This window comes from Sorex fumeus, unplaced genomic scaffold (genome assembly GCF_029834395.1).
Source record: "Sorex fumeus unplaced genomic scaffold, SorFum_2.1 ptg000047l, whole genome shotgun sequence".
NCBI lineage: Eukaryota > Metazoa > Chordata > Mammalia > Eulipotyphla > Soricidae > Sorex > Sorex fumeus.
The window spans coordinates 46,411,649-46,428,335 of NW_026606104.1; the positions used below are offsets into that span (position 1 = coordinate 46,411,649).

General features: G+C 60.0%; 1 protein-coding gene across 1 annotated transcript in view; it reads right to left on the reverse strand.

Annotated features, from left to right (window-relative positions):
- The window catches only part of SDC3 (syndecan 3), a gene marked incomplete at its 5' end in the record, with an annotated part of 36,826 nt that extends 25,625 nt beyond the window's left edge, over nucleotides 1-11,201 (reverse strand). Inside the window, one exon of the mRNA XM_056122956.1 lies at nucleotides 11,163-11,201. Coding sequence (XP_055978931.1) covers nucleotides 11,163-11,201 — 39 coding nt within the window. The remainder of the gene's footprint in view (nucleotides 1-11,162) is intronic.
- Between the last annotated feature and the right edge of the window lie 5,486 nt (nucleotides 11,202-16,687).

Here is a 16,687-nt window from a genome sequence, read left to right on the forward strand (position 1 = left end):
CCAGAAGTCAGAGCCCAGAGGCATGCAGGACCACATGCCTGGCCAGCAACTGTGCCCCTCAGCACTTGGGAATTCCGAAAAGCCCAGCTCAGACCCTCTGGAGGGCACGGGTTTGCCCTCACCCTACATGAGAGGGATGGTGAAGAGAGTAAGGGGTCAAGGCCCTGGCAGGCAGGTCACAATGCAGAGAAATCACACAGAGACTTAGAGCACTGCCTTGCACGTACACAGTCACGAGTTCAAGCCCCCAGTGCCCGCATGCACTGACAAGACCCCGCAGCTCTACCACGTGACTGGGGGTCCTGTGACTGCCAGTGCCACAAGCACCACAGATGAGGCTGTGACCTCCTGCAGGCACAACCCAAACAGGAGTGAGCATCAGTGGTGTGTGCGGGTCTCAAGAACTGCAGCTGTGAAGAAGGGGAAGAAGGGGGGAGGGGATGGTTTATAATTTAAAAAAAAAAATTCTGGTTAAAAAATAAAAAGGAATCCCTCTATGCCTGGCCCTAAGCATCCCTTTAGCCCCCAAGACTTTTTTTTGGTTTGTGTTCCCCGCCCCCCCCGCCCCCGCCCAGCTATGCTCAGAGCTTACTCTTGGCTCTGTGCTCAGGATCACTACTGGCAGTGGACCACATAGGGTGTTGGAGACTGAGCCTGGGTTGGCCATGTGCAAGGCAAATGCCCTACCTGCTGTACGATAGCTCCCCACTCCTCCACCCCAAGACTCCTGTCCCGAGCAGGAAGGGGGAAGGGAAAGACGGGCGGGGAGCAGACTGCTGAACCGAGGTTGGCAGTGGGGAGCGGGGCACAGAGAAGGTCTTTCCCAACCAAGCAGGAGCCTCTGGGAAACCCAGAGTTTGTCCTGAGAAAAGGGGAGAAAAGGGGAGCTAGCAACCCTGCCACCCCTCCTGCCTCAGCTTCCCACTGCCAGCCTCCACCACCACCCCCCTCCAAACTGGGGGATCATATGAGCTGGGGCCTGGGAGAAAGGGACAAGGTGTGACAACAGGGGAGAATAAGAAGCAAAACGAGGGAGGATGTGTGAAAGCAGGAAAGGAAACAATGTAGCGATGTCAGATGGGGGGAATGGAACAAAGTGACTGATCAGGGAGATGATGTAATGAGGGAGTTGCTCCTGCAACAATGTAACCAAGGGAGCCTCCCGGAGAGGTAATAATGTAACCCTACAGGGAAACACACTCTCAAGCCTGTCCCAGAATTGGGGCCTGGAAAAGTAGCCCACCTGCAGAAGGGGAGCAGAATCTTGAGAAGGGCTTCGCTGTGCTTGGGGGGCTGGGAGGAGAGGCTGGCACAGCACCCCCAGATCTGGGCTGGGCTGTGCAGTATGGATAGGAGTTCACTGGAGAAGGGAACAGACTGCGAAGGAACGGCGTCTGTGAAGATGTGCTCTGGCCCCAGGGAACTGCCAAGAGTCTGGGCAGGAGCAGCGGGAGAGCTGGGGGCAGAGAGAAGAGGCCAGAGGGCCCCAGGAACGGATGCACTGATGAGCAGGAGGCAGATGGAGGCTGCCGGGAGAGGCGGGGAACAACCAGGTTTGCAGTCTGGGCAGAACTGACAGGTACTAGGAGAGACAGGGTGGGCGACAGTCTGAACATGTAGCTCTGAACCCCAGGTCAGTTGCCAACATGCTGTGTCACGTTGGGCAAGCCACTCTACCTCTCTGTGCCCCATTTCCCCAACTGGAAGGTAAGAAGATAACCCTCAGTCTCGGACTTTAGGACTAGAGGCCAGGCCTTTGTCTTCAGTTGACTCTTCAGGCTGAACAAGTGTTTCCGAAGGGCTTCCAGATGAAATCTTGACCTTCCCCCGCCCGCATGGCCTCCCCCGCCCTCCCACCAACCCCAGAACACAGGGGCACCTAGTGAGGACTGCCCGACTTTAACATCAACCTTTCTAGCACAACACCTCACAGGTGGCACAGAGCCCATCCACCAGATCAGGCTCACAGGGTTCAAACCCAAACTGCTGCCTCCTAGCACTGAGGCCCAGGCAGGCATCTACACCTCTCTGAATCATGGAGGTAGTAGTGTCTGTCTCTCAGATGACTGAGGGGGCGGTAGGGGTCTTCTGAGACCTATGGCAGGAACTCAGCAGGCAGCAGTCGTGTCACGACACCCCTGCCCTTGCAAGTACCCAGCCAGCCTTCACACATGGCCTGTGCCCATTTTCCAGACCAGCACCCTCAACCTGGGGACAGAACCTAAGGGTCCGGATTTGAACTCAAGTCCATCTGTAGCCAGTGTAGTTTTCTATGTTGAGGCCTCAATGGGGGTAGGGGTATCAATTTTTTATCCTGCAACACCCGATGATGCAGAACCAGGCACCCAGCAGTGCTCTAACAAATATCCATCAAGTAAACAAAACTCAGTCAGAAATAGCCAGTGGCCCTTGGGGCAAGTGATAATATAGTGGGTAGGATGGTTATCTTGCACCCGGGTTCAATCCCTGGCACCCCATATGGTCCCTGAACACTTCCAGGAGTGATTGCTAAGTGCAGAGCCAGGTGTAATCATCCTGAGCATCACTGGGTGTGGACCAAAACCCCAAAACAAAGAAACAGTGGCCCTCACTACAGAGACCTTCATGCCAGAGGAGCCGAGTCCGACCTCATTGCGAGCCTCTCCCAGAAGGGGGTGCCACGTCTTTTTTGGGGGGCCATACCAGGTGGTTCTGGAGATCCATGTGGTATTGGGGATTGAACCTGAGCCTCCTGCATGCAAAGTATATGCTCACTTTTTTTTTTTTTTGCTTTTTGGGTCACACCCGGCGATGCTCAGGGATTACTCCTGGCAGTGCTCAGGGGACCATATGGGATGCTGGGAATCGAACCTGGGTCGGTCGCATGCATGGCAAACACCCTACCCGCCGTGCTATCACTCCAGCCTTTACACTCACTCTTTTGAGCTATCTCTCTGCCAGGAGATTCTTCCTTTTCCTTCCTTCCTGCTTCCTTCCTACCTTTGCTTCCAGCCTTCCTTCCCTCCTTCTTTCCTCCCTTTTTCTTCTCTTTCCCTTTTCTTCCCTTCTTTCCTTATTTCTTCCTTCCCCCATTCCTTTCTTCCTTTCTTTCTTTTCTCTGTTTTGGGGCCACACCCAGCAGTGCTCAGGGGTCACTCTTGGCAGTGACTAGTGGGACCATATGCAGTGCCAGGGATCAACTGGGGTTGGTCAAATGCAAGGTGAGTGCCTTCCCCCACTGCACTATTGCTACTGTTAACCAATTTAGTTCCCTAGTCCTGCTCTAAGACAGTCCAGTCTAGGGGGCTGGAGCAATAGCACAGTGGGTAGGGCATCTGCCTTGTATGCGGATGACCCAGCGTCTCATATGGTCCCCCGAGCACCGCCAGGAGTGATTCCTGAGTGCAAAGCCAGGAGTAACTCCTGAGCATCGCCAGGTGTGACCCAAAAAAAGAAAAAAAAAAAAGACAGTCCAGTCTGGTCTCTCTGCTTATCCAGGTGCTGTCTGCCTCCCAAGACCAGTACAAGGGACACCTCCTTCATGGAGCCCTCCCTAATTCTCCAGAGTTGACACCAATCTCTTATTCTCCTGCCATTCTCTCGGCTCCCCCTCAGGTGCCAGCTACCCTACCTCAATAGGAAACCTCAGATCAGGGACTAAGTTCAGCACCTTGGGGTTCTCAGTTCTCAGCCTGGACCAGACACTGCAGGGACAGCAAACAGTGGCTGTCAGGACTGGCAGGTGAACAGCAGAGCAGGACAAGGCCCTGGGTTCTGGAATGTTCAGGAAATGTCCCACAGCCCAGCACCAGGTGGCCTTGGTTCACTTTCAAAAAGAGCAGGTGGGGCGAGAGGGCCTGACCTGCTGGACTGATCCCCAGCCAGGCCTCAGGGCTCCCTGACAGCTCCTCAAATGTGGCTACTGTGGGTCCAACTTACTCACTGGGTCTTCCTCTGTAGATGTGAATGTGGTGGGAGAGGGGCCCTGAGGTCATCTCCTCTAAGGTGAGCTCAGCTACACAGGAGTGTCTGGGGCAGAAAGTGCTCCTGCACACTGGGAACCTTGTTTCCAGCCCCGAACTGCCCGGTCCCCCAAACACGCAGGGTGTGGTCACATTAAAAGGCAATTGTTGGGGGCTAGAGTGATAGCATAGCAGGTAGGGCGTTTGCCTTGCACGCGGCCAACCCAGGTTTGATTCCCAGCATCCCATATGGTCCCCTGAGCACCGCTAGGAGTAATTCCTGAGTGCATGAGCCAGCGGTAACCTCTGTGCATCGCCTGTTGTGACATAAAAAGAAAAAAAAAACCAAAGAAGCAAACAAAAATAAATAAATAAAAAGCAACTATCCAGGTCCAGCTGAAGAGATAATACAGGAGGCAGGTACTTGCACTTGGCCTACGTGGGTTCAATTCCTGGCATACCATATGATCTCCCGAGTGCCACCAGGGGTGATTCCCAAGCACAGAGCCAGGAGTAACTGTTGGTGTTACTGCCGGGTGTGACACCAGAGCAAAACCAAAAAAGTGACTATCCAGTCCCCCTCCCCCTCCCCCTCCCTCCAGACAAGGAGACATCACCAACCCATTTGACAGAAGGAAAGATTAAAGCCAAGTTCTGCTCTAGCTTAGGGAGCAGCTGGGATTTTAGCCTACCCCAAAGGTCTCCCGCTTCTCCAAACCTCCCCCAGGCACAGCCTGTCTATCATGTCTATCATGCACCCCAAGCAGCGGTGGCAGACAAGGTGGCATGAGGAGTGACAATGTCACATGCAGGCAGTGCTCAGGAGCATTTGCAAAATGCTAGAGCCCACTAGAGCTACCTGCCCAGCTTTGCGCTCCCCGGGCCCCCAATCCCTGCCACAGCCTCCAAGCCCAACTCCGGCTACATGCTCCTTGCAGCTCAGGACACAGTGCTGTGCCCATCTGTAAAAAGGGGTCTCAGTACCAACTCCTGTGGGCTGGCGAGAACTGGGACCAGCATGGGAAGGGCAGAGAAGGGACAACAGAGCCCCCATCTGTGTCCAGCCCTGACACAGGCCACCTGTGAGGCAGAGTGCCCCCTAGCCCTACGAGAGGTCAGGTGTGTGCATGGAGGGTCAGTCTGCAAGGGCAGGGAGACCCCCACTGTCCTCCACCCCCAGCCATGGCCCCAGAAAGGAGGGCCTCACAGGGTTCTACCAGGCACCCCAAATCCTCCCCAGCTCCATATAGCCGCCCCCCCAGCTCTCAAGCCTGTCCTCTTCGGCCCCCACCCCAAGCCCCAGTCAGAAGCGGGGCAGAGCGCGTGAACCGCCCAACACCCTGGAGCCCGGAACGGAATTGGCAATCACTTGGCTACAATTAGATTTCCTCAATCCTGCTGGTGATTGATTCCAAATTGCCCTTATTAAAGTCTGGGCTGGTGAGAGGGCTGCAGGGGTGAGGGGGGGCCTGAGGGGTGTGGGGCCTGGGTGGCAGCACTCAGGTTGCAGGAAGCTCTAAAGGAGGGCAGGCGAGACTGACCCCAGGAGAAGCCCACCCAGAACCAGTATCATCCCCCAGCCCCCCAGCCCAGCCAGAGAGCTAGTACTTGCCTTGTATCCTTCCCTCCCCGCCCAGTTCAAACCCCCAACCCTACATACGGTCCCCCCCAAGCACCACCAGGCTCACTCGTGAGCACAGAGTAGGAACTAGCCCCTGAGCATTGCTAGGTGTGACCCCAAAACAAAAACACACACAAAAGAAAAGCGGGGCTCTTAAGCGTGTATAATGACCAGGTCAGCCAGGGACCACAGAGAGCCCCACAATGGGTGAGGGGGCAGCTGAGCCCTGGCTGAGGCAGGTGGACAAGCCCTGGCACTGCCGTGGTCCCTGCTGGAGCAGGAGCTGTGGGTGGGGTAGCAAAGGACTCTGCTGTGTGAGCTCTGACTGGGGGCTTAACCACTCTGGGTCTTCTGCCAAGTGAGGGAAGGGCCCCCGCCCGTGAGGCGCTCAGAAGTCTCCTCCTTGGGCAAGCCAATGGCTCAGGGCTCTCTGTGACACGCCAGGCACTGTTTCTTATGGCAAATCTGAGATGGGGGGAGAGCAAGGGGGCTAAAGAGAAAGAAACCAAACAGGAAACAGGAGAAAGGGATGTTCTCAGGACAATGCACTCCCCAGGTTCTTGAGTGCTACTTCATTCTTGATCCATGAGGCAGAGCTAGTTTTGACTGCATTTGAATGAAGACGGAGGTTCAGAGAGGGCAAGTGAATTTAATAAGATCACAAAGCAAGAAATTTGCAGAATACGGGGGCTGGAGCAATAGCACGACAGGTAGGGTGTTTGCCTTGCACGAGACCAACCTGGGTTTGATCCCCGGCATCCCATATGGTCCCCCGAGCACCACCAGGAATAATTCCTGAGTGTAGAAACAGGAATAATCCCTGAGCATTGCCGGGTATGACCCCCCCCCCAAAAAAAAAGAAATTTGCAGAACAGAATTTCAATCCTGGTCTCATTGGCCCATGGGCCTCTTCTCCATCTACAATCTCAAACTGCACCCTGGGGCTTAAGAGCCCCAAACAGACACAGCACCAGTGCTCAGAGGGGGGCCCCGAGTAGCAGAAGACAGACCTGAGCATCTAGAGCAGAACCCTGAAAGGTCAGTCTTCACCTGCACCCCCTGCCCTTCAGCCTCAGCTGCCACCCCCACCCCTTCCCCAGAGCCAGGCCCTCAGCCACTGCCCGTCAGTCTCCCCGTCAGTCTCCCCCGTCAGTCTCCCAGTCAGTCTCCCCCGTAATCATGGCTTCCTGTTTGGCACCGAGGCCAGGTCTGGTCAGTGGGGGAGGGAGCAGCCCTCCCTCTGGCCAAGGTCTGCTCTGAAAGAAGGGGGGCCGGAAGAGAAGGCTATGCAGCTGCCTGCCTGGGCAGTGGTCAGTGAGAGACAACCAGCAAAGACTCCTGGGTGCAGACCTGAGATTCCCAGGATGTGGTGGGCCATTAGGGGCTAGAGGGGTGTGTATGTGTGTGCATGTGAGCATGTGTGTATGTGCGCGTGTGAGTGTGTGTGCGTGCGTGTGAGCATGGCGTGTGTGTGTGTGCGTGTGTGTGTAGGGAAAGCACAGACCAACCATTAGGGGCTAGAGGTGTGTGTGTGTGTGTGTGTGTGTGTGCGCGCACATGTGTGTGCATGTGTGTGTGCACACGTGTGTGCACGTGCACATGTGTGCGTCTGTGTGTGTGTGTCTGTGTGTGTGTGTAGTGGAAGCACAGAACAGCCATTAGGGGCTAGAGGGGTGTATATATGTGTGTGTGTGTGCGTGTATGCGCGTGCACGTTTGTGAGTGTGTGTGTGTGTGTGTGTGCATGTGTGTTTGTGTGTAGAGGCAGCACAGGCCAGCCCACGCCCCCCTCTAAAGTGAGCTGAAAGAGGGGAAGGGGGGAGCAGGGACTGAGCCCAGAGGCAGCTTCTCACTTGGACTGCCCTGACCCCACCCCCGCCCCAGACACAAAATCACAGGGCGCCTTGCAGCTGGGCTGGAGCCCAGAGCCACAGCGCTGGGTCCCACGCAGATGAGGGGGCCCAGCCCAGGCCCTCAGACCGCAGGCCTGACTGGGGCCCACGGCGCCTTAGACCCAGCCTGGCCCTGCCCACCTCACCGTCCACACCTCCAGAGAAGAGTCCAGCTGGGCTCCAACGCACACAGTCCTGCCTACCTCCATTCATTACCATTCATCCACTCACTCCTTCACTCATTCACACATTCACCCACTCATTCCTTCACTCATTCGCTCACCCACTCACTCACTCACACCAGTCTCTGCTAAGATGACACCAAAGACGGCCCAGGGGGTTCGAGGAGAGCACCCCTAGAGCCTGCACCAGGCAGCTCTCATCCCTTAAGGACTGCCTCACGTGTCTCCTGCCTGCTGGGGGACCCCCACCCCTCTCTGAGCCTCTGTCACTCAGGCCGGAGAGAATGTGGGGTGCACTGGGACCAGGATTTGGGGGCGGGTCCCTGGGGACAGGGATTTGGGCCAAAGGAGACCAAGGCAGAGTGTTCCCCACTCAGGCTCAGGGCTGGGGGTTCCTGAGGTCCTAACAGTCCCCGTCCTGTGCCACAATCACATGGGCTAGACCTGGGCGCCCTCTCAAATCTGGTTTACACACTCTCACCTTACTGACCCCCTCCCCCACCACCTACCGGCCCCTGGACACTCAGAGCCCTGAGGCAGGGCCAGGCCCTCCCCACTCCAAAGTGGGGGTCAGTGTGGGAAGAGCAGGGCATTCCTGGCACGTAGGAAACAGATCATGTGAGCATAACTGGGGTACAGGGGAGAGGCTCTGAGAATTGAAGTGGTCCAAGATCACACCTCAAGAGAGGCTGGACCCAGCCAGTTCCACCCATCTGCTCTGCAGTCGGGCAGCCCAGGGCAAGCTGCCTAATCCCCCTGGGCCTTGGTTTCCTCATCTCTCCAGGGGGGTTCGGATCATTCTGCCCTTGAGGTGATTGGAGGGATCACTGAGCCCCTGTGGAGGAGCAGTGGGGGGCAGACAGGCTGCATAAGCGCTGGGGGCCCTGTAGGGAGCCCTGGGGGACAACTTGCTCCCAAATCCTGCCCGCAGGCCCCGCCTTCCCTCCAGGCAGCTCTGGTCTGCAGGAATCCAACTGTTGTTCCTTCCAGAAGGATCCAGCCGGCTCCCCCATGCAGCTGTTGGGGGAGCTCCCAGCAGCAGCAGGAAGAGCAGGAGGGGAAGCCCAGGGCCAGCCCTGGCGTCTGGGGAAAGCTGTCTTGCCTCCAGGATAAACCCTGCGGTCCCCTCCTTTTGCCAGAGCCCAGGCTTAGCCCTGCCCTGGACTGCCAGGGGCCGGGCCCCCAGCCCAGGAGTAAGAGGACGCCTTTGCTTTCCAGAATCCAAGCGTTTTCTCCAGCAAACCCCATCCCTCTCTGCTCCCCGATGGAGGTCACGGAAAGAGACCCACAGCTGGAAATACCAAGCTGCTTCCAATACCTTTCTCAAATCTGCAGGGATGACGGTCACCCTCAATCACAGTCCTGATTGGGATTTATCCCCAGTGGACAGCTGAGCCTGCCAGGTGGCTGGGAGAACTGCAGCTGCTTAGTGTAGCTTTCCTCAACACCTCCTCCTCCAGGAAGTCCTTGGTGAACACCCCAGCTCCACCAGGGAAGGGCCTTATTTCTGTAGCCCACGCAGCATGAAAGTCACTGTCCAGCCCACCATAGGAGCTCCTTCCCCTAACCACCCCACTGTGAGGGGGCTCAGTTCCTGTCCCCATTTTATGGACTGGAAGCTGAATCAGAGAGAGGAATTCCTTGCCAAAGTCACACAGCAGGTCTCTGTCCACTGAGCCTTAGGGGGACAGTTCTTAAGTCCTGAGGACAAGCCTGGTGCAGCTGGAAGGAGGAGAAGGGAGCCCCAGGCTTTTGGACAGGGGCTCAGGAGAGCCCCTCACCCCCTAGGGACCCTCACATGTCTCTCTCCCTTCCTGCTCCCTAACCTGTAAGAGCAAGAAATCAGCAAGTGTTGAGAGTTGCTCAGGAACACCTAAAACGCCATCAGCCCCTGGAAAGGCACAGAGCCCCAGAATGCCCCGGCGCCTTTCAGGGCGGGGGCGGAGGCAGGCCTGCAGCAGGCACTCTCGGTGTCTGGTGGCCTGACCCTCCAGAGTCCACCCCTTGGTGCAGAAGCCAGAGAGCAGGACAGCACTTGTCCCCACCTGTCCTGCTGATGTCCTTAGAGGCCCCTCCCCCATCAGGCTGGCCGGAGCTGGGTCCTCAGCCCTCACTCCAGCCCTCCCTGCTGCAGCTGTGCCTCTTCCTCTGAGACTGTGCTCGGGCCAGATGAGGAGCTACCCCCACACACACACCATCGAGGGGAGGGAGGGAGCCTGCAGAGAGCCCCCTCCCCACATTATCTGGAGCCCCGCCCCTCTCTCCTACAGATCCAGAGCATCAGGGAGGCAGAGCTGGGGGGGTCTGCACCATGTCCCTACCCTAAATCAGATCCCCCCACAGCACCAAGGACTGAGGGTCATCAGGAAGACGCAGGCCCCCAGGACCCTTCCCTTAGTCTCCATCCTGACAGTCCTGGCCCTGAGGAGGGGAAGCGGAGGCAGGGTACAGACCAAGGTCGGGCAGTGAATGGGGAGAGATTTCCAAGTTCCTGACAGGAGACAGTGCTGGAGAATGGGGTGGAGAAAGTGACCCAAATCCAGGGCAGCTGAGTCCCTCCCCTCCACCTCCCGAGAAAAGGGGTGTGCCAGCCAGGCCCTCCCTCCTCAGCAGGCTCAACATGGGGAAGGCCGACCAGAGCATGGCCGAGAAGTCAGCCCCTCAGCCCCTCCTGTGGGACAGATCGTCTGGGGGAGGGGAGAGGGAGGAGAGGCCGGGTTGCTTGAGAGGCTTGACCCAATGTCGTGGGGATGGGCCAGTCTCGGCCTGGAAGCAGCGCCCCGCTCAGCCGGCCCCAGCCACGTGTCCACAAGGGAACTCGCAGGGCTCCAACCCGGGCACGGTCCCTCCCCCTGCCCCCTCCTTGGGCTCTGCTCCCCGAGCTGAGCTGGGATGGAGGCTCAGCTCCGACGGCTTCTCAAAGGGACACTCAGCGGTCACCCCGCACACACTCACCTCTACCTGCATGCGGGGCTAAGGGGTGCGGCGCGGGCACAGGCGGGCACACTCGGATGCCCGCGCCCGCGTGCTCCGGGGCCGGCACACGCCCACCAGCGGGCCCCCCATCACCCCGCCCGTTCCCACGGCCTCGGCCAGCAGCCACCCAGCGCTGTCCCGAGCACACACGTCAGGCACAATGGGTCACCAGCCTGCGGCCACACACACACACACACACACACACACACACACACACACACACGCAGGCGCTTGCGCGCGCGCGCGCGCGCACACACACACACACACACACACGCACGTAGGGCGGCGGCGCCCACCCAGGTGCCGGGCACGTCCTCGGCCCTTCCCCTGCCCGCGTCCGCCCACGGGTCCCAGCATCCCAAGTGCGGCGGCCACCGCGGGTCACGCTCACACCCCCTCGGATCACCTTCACGCGCCCCTCCTCCCGCGGGCCCCGATCCCGGCCGCGACCCCCGGGGGAGTCCTGGGCGCGCCCGGCCCGCGGCGGGGGCGGGGGGCGGCGGGCCGGCCGGCCGGGCCCGGCTGCGGGGCGGGGTCCGCGCGACACTCACCCCCGCGGCGCGGCCCGCCAGCAGCAGCAGCAGCAGCAGCAGCGGCGGCGGCGGCGGCGGCGGCAGCAGCGCGCGGGCCCCGGGCGGCCCCGGCTTCATGGCGGCGGCGCCTTTTGTTCCCGAGCGCGGGCGCGGGGCGGCTGCTCGGCGGCGGCGGCGACGCGCGGCTCGGCTGGGGCTCGGCTCGGCCGCCCGGCTCCGCCTCGCAGCTCCGCGCCCAGCCGCCGCGCCCGCAGGAAGCGTGCGCCGCCGCCGGCCGCCCCCAGCGCGGGCGGGGCGGGAGGAGGGGCGCGGGGCGGGGCGGCTGCGGGCGCCCCCGGCCCCGCCCCCGCGCCCCCCCGCCCCCGGGCCCCCGGCCAGGCCCCCGCCCGGGCCCCAGCTCTCCGCCCGCTTCGCGCCCCAAGCCCCGCACTCGCATCCCCGGGGCCCTGCGCGCCCGCCCTGCACCCCTACTCCCAGACACCTGGGGGCGGCCTGGCCCCGCCCCGGCCGGGGTCCCAGGGCACACGCACCCCCGGGCCGCCTGCCCTCCCTGAAGCCCCCTTCCCCCATCCCCGCAGCAGGGACACCACACGGCTCAGCTGGGGACAAGTGGCCTCCACAGCGGTTCCTGGGGTGGCAGGGCCCCGCGTGGAAATGTACAGGGTCTGAGTGGAGGGACACCTCAGTGGCAGGCAGGGCAGAGGAACACACACACACACACACACACACACACACACACACACACACACCCCTCAGGCATGGTGTGACCTCCCTCGCAGCCCTGTCACAGGACACAGAGCAGGGTCCAGAAACTGCTCGAACTGACCAGCTTACCCCCCTCAGCTGTGTGACCCCAGCCAGGGAGCCTGGACCCTTGGGCAGTGTGGCCTGGACTCTCCATCCAGCGCAGGTGCTGTGAAGATAGGACCTTCCTGGGGTCCTGGGGGACATTGGGCCTACAGTGCCTCTCTCCCAGTCAGGGGGGGCCCTAAGCACTTACTCTGCTCTCTCCCGACCCCCAGCAGGAGCTGGCAGGGCAGGCTCTGAGACTTTCTGCTCCTGCGTGGCCCCAAGCCCAGCACAGGCCCTGAAACGCAGCGGGCACTCACAGCACAGGCTGGGCAGGAGACGGGGCACTGACCACACTCCAGATGTCACATGAGTGACTGTCCCCAGCCAGCCTGCCCCTGGGGCCCAGGGGAGGAGGGGGGTGGGGAAGGAGCTCACCTTGGTGGACTGAAGGTGATGCCCAGGACCACTCGCAAGACCACTTGCTGCAGGCCCAGCACTGGCCCCTGTGTCCCAGTGCTGGGCCTGCAGCAAGACAAGGACCCCAAGCTGATAGCAGAATACCCCCAAGAAAACCAGGAGGGCAGAGCTGAGGGAGGAGCTGGGACGGGGGAAGAGCTGGAGGCAGGCTCTGGGGACGCAGCTGTGCTGACTTTGGACTCGGGGGACCCCGACTTCAGGGCCTCGGAGAGGAAGTCCAGAGGTAGAGGAGTGAGCGTGCGGGCCCGGAGACATGTAAGGCCCGGCCAGCGGCCTCTGGCACACATCCCAGAGCCGGAGGAGGGAAACTTTCCAACTCTGAGATTCCACAGTCCCTAGGAATTCTAAGGTCCCAACCTCTGAAAATCCCATTACCAAACTTTTTGGGATTCCGACCTCTGGGCACCTCAGGGAGATAAGGGCCCAGGAGCTGAGTGGTCCCGGGGCTGGGGCTGGCCAAACAGCACTGCATGGAGTGGACACACTCTGGGTCTGGGCTGGCCAGGCATCAGGCTCCATGTCCTGAGTGCCTGTGAGCTGGAGACCTGAGACCTGGCCACCGCAAGGAAGTAATGAAGGCACCGCCGCATGCATTCATTCACCCTGCCAGTGAGTGCAAATCTCCTGGGCCAGGTCCCCGCGAGAGACAGTTTGAGAAGCTGAAAGATCTGATGGTCATTGTCCTGCGGACTCAAACGGCTGATGCTTAAAGGCAATGGTCACCTCCCCTCCCAGAGGGGCGCCCGGGCCCAGCACAGCCTACTTCTCTGGGTTTCTGCATCAGAGTTAGGGTGTGGTGACAGATGTCAGGCCCGTGACAATAAAGGCTTCTGACCCATGGGAGTTGCCAGGACAGGAACGCTGAGCCATGGAGCTGTGCAGGGCTAGCAGCCTGGCACCTGCAGGTCCATGGGGACCATGTCCACACACAGGTCCGCCTGCAGTGAGCAGTGCCAGCTTCTGACATTGGGGAGCCGCTAACCTGCCCCTTGGAAGCAGAGGGCGGAGGGGTAAATCCATGGACAGGCATGGAGCGCCACCTGCTGGTCACAGAGCTGAGGTGCCCAGGCCACTTGAGCTTGCAGGCTCCCCACCCCACCCCACCCCCAGTGCTGACTCTCCTTGAGGCTCAGAGAAGCTCTTGCTCCCTTACAGCGCACTGTGGCCCACCCTCCCGGATCCGTGGCACGTGAACCACTCCAGGATACTCCAGGCTCCTGTCACCTCCTTCTCACCCACGCGGCCACCTACCCCCGCCCAGCACACTGTTCCTTGGGTCACTGGGGCCCTCTGGGAAGGACCATTGCTTGGTCACATCCCATCCGTACACGTGCAGTCACACACATACACCTACATGCAGACATGTAGTGCATGGGTGCATGCATCCCCACCAGTCTCCCACAGAGGCCCCCTCCATAGCCCCAGGGGTCGGCAACCTGAATTGAAGTGAAGGCCGACTCAATCCAGGCTCTGCTCTGTGAGATGCATGTGGACATGATCCCCATCTGAGACATGCAGAATGAGGCCCAGAGAAATTAAGACACTAACCCAAGGTCACACAACTGGTTCCTGAGTCGGGTTATAGACAGTTCTGGGTGATGGATCAGGGTATGTCAGGAAGCATTTGGTCCATGATAAGGGCTAGCATGGGGAGTCACCCTGGAGACACGCTGGCCTGGTGCATATTCAGATACATGTGGAACCAAGATGCCCCAGTGGGCCTGCTCCACCCCACTGCTCTGCCCTGGCATCCAGTGCTCAGCAAAGGCTACCCTGCTGCACACCCCCTCCCTCAGGTTTGACTGGACAGACTGATTGCCTTGTTTGAAGGTGGGTGCAGCCACTGGTGCTCAGGGACTATTCCAGGTGTGACCCCTGGCAATGATGGTGCTGGGGACCAAGTGGGGGTGTGCAGGATGCAAGGTGAGTGCCACCGCTGGACCCACTTGCTGCCACGCGAGGCTGAGAGCCCAGGACCCGCACCCCCGACTCACCAGCACTGCCCAACGTTTGTGAAGGGCTCCCACTTCCTCTCCGGGGGGGGCAGATGCCTCCAGGGACCAAAGCTGGGCCTGAGGAGCAGCTGGGGTCCTGTACTCTTGACTTCACCCCACTGGGCAGTAGGGGAAATGGGGGCCAGAGAGGCGAGTTCAGAGCCAGGAGGGTACGGATGAGGTCTGTCATAGCCTCATGGAGTGGGGGGTGGGGGGGACACATGGGTGGGTTGGGCTCCCGACAGGCCTCCTCTATGTCAGAGCAGACAAAGAACCAGAGGACAGGGCCTCCCCCTGCTCCTGGCCCAGGCCTGCCCCTTCCCCAATACCAGGCTGCTCGCCTGCCCCCCAGGCCTGCTTCATACACCATATTGAGGCCACAGACGAGGATTTCTTCCAAAATGTCCGAGTGATCCCTAAATCCAGGACCCAGCCCTGGAGTTTGGCCAGGGGACCCCTGAAGTCCCAGAGAGAACCTGGGACACACCAAGGCTGCTGGTGTGTGCAAGGCTGGGGAGTAGCCCGGGCAAGCTACGGGGAACATTGGCAGGGCCCCTGCCCGGGTGAGCATGTTGACGCAGAGGCACTGTGCCATCATCCCGGGGACCCCATGTGCTGGCTTTCAGGATGAGGATCAGTGGCACCCCCAGCCCCCGCACACCCAGGCCTCTCCCCAAGTTCTGAGCTGGGGGTAGCAAATTGGGGTGCTGAAAGGACCCCCGGAGGTGCACTAGGGCAGGTGTGGGTGGCAGAGCGGGTCCCGTTACCTGAGTAGGGAGTCTGAGGCAAGAGCCAGCAGCGCTGAGCATGACCCTACCTCTTTCTCGGGTCAGGCCGGTGGTGGCACTGCTAGAGGAGATAAAGGGGGTCAGACTCACTGAGGACAGGGGAGGCTCTTGTGCAGCTCACAGGTTTGAATCAGGGGCAAAGCCTTGGAAGGGGCTGCCCAGGGACCCCGCAGCAATGAGGACAGTGGAGCCGCCCAGGAGCCACGTGGGAGAATCCGCACCACCAGTCTGCAGTGAGGGTCCTGCAGGGACTGGAGAGGGGCTTCGAGCAGAGGGAGCATCTGCACTCAGCCCTGGCAGACAGGCCTGGGGGAGCACTGCTGTGGGGAGCCAGGGGGCCATGCCAGGCCCGCTGAGGTGCCCTGAGCTGCCTGAGACTCGGGTGGCAGATGTGTGCATGAGGCCCAGAACCTGCAGGCCTTGGGCACGGCAGCCTTGGTGCACGAAATGTGCGGGACAAGCCTGTTCTCTCTGGGCGCATTCCATCTGCCCAATTCACAGGTGAGAAAACGGAGGTTTAAAAGGGAAGTGATGGGCTGGAAGGTGATGTAGGGACTACGGCCCCTGCCTAGCCAATATGAAGCTGCAAGTTCGACCCCAGTGCTGCTTAAAGCACAGATGGTGATCTTGGCTGCTTTGCTCTTTGGGGTCTCCAGCAGTTATAGGGGCACCCCCAAATGGAGGATACGGGTCCCAGCAAGCACCACAGCAAGCAGGTGTGGAATCCCCCCACCATCAAGGCCACCTGATGGGGCGGGTGTCCTCAAGGTCACAGTTTGTGATTGAGCCAGAAGGGAGGCCCCAGCTCTGCTCCCCCCGGTGGAGTTCTCTGCCCCTCCTCCAAAGATTTTGAAAACAATGAAGCAGCTGGGCACTCCCTGGTCCTTCTCCCCCAGCTCCCAAGGACAGCTGCTCCTCAGTGCTGGGTCCCAATCAAAGGGGCACTCCACCTGTGGGGGGCCGGGTTGGCAGCACCGTGGGGACCCCCACTGTCCTATGGGAAGAGAAGGAGGAAAAGGGGGAGGGGGAGGAGCAGCAGCGGAGGCTTGCAGAAAACCAACATGCTGGGGAATAAATTGCACATTTGCAGCCAGTTTTCTGGAAGAAAAAAAAAGTGCCTCTCTAAAAATATTTCTTCTTTCTCACTTCATCCTGGGCCTCCAGCAACCCAGCTGGGTGACAACCAAAAAGAGGGGGCAAAGGACTTTGACCAGGAGCGGGTGAGCAGGGGCAGAGGGGACCCCGTCCAGGTGCTGGGCAGCCCGTGGAGCTGAAGCTGGGATAAGTGACTGACCAGCTCCTCAAGCCTTGAACTACAGCTATCACCGCTGCCCCAGGTTCTCCAGGGCAGCTAAGAGCACTTGGCTGGGAGTTGGAGTTGGTGGGGTACCTGGTCTGCCCCCAGCGGGCTCCTCCCTACCCTGTAACTATAAGGCCATCAGCTTGGGGCTCACTTGTCACCCTGCAGGGGTCGGGGGGGGGGGGCAGACTT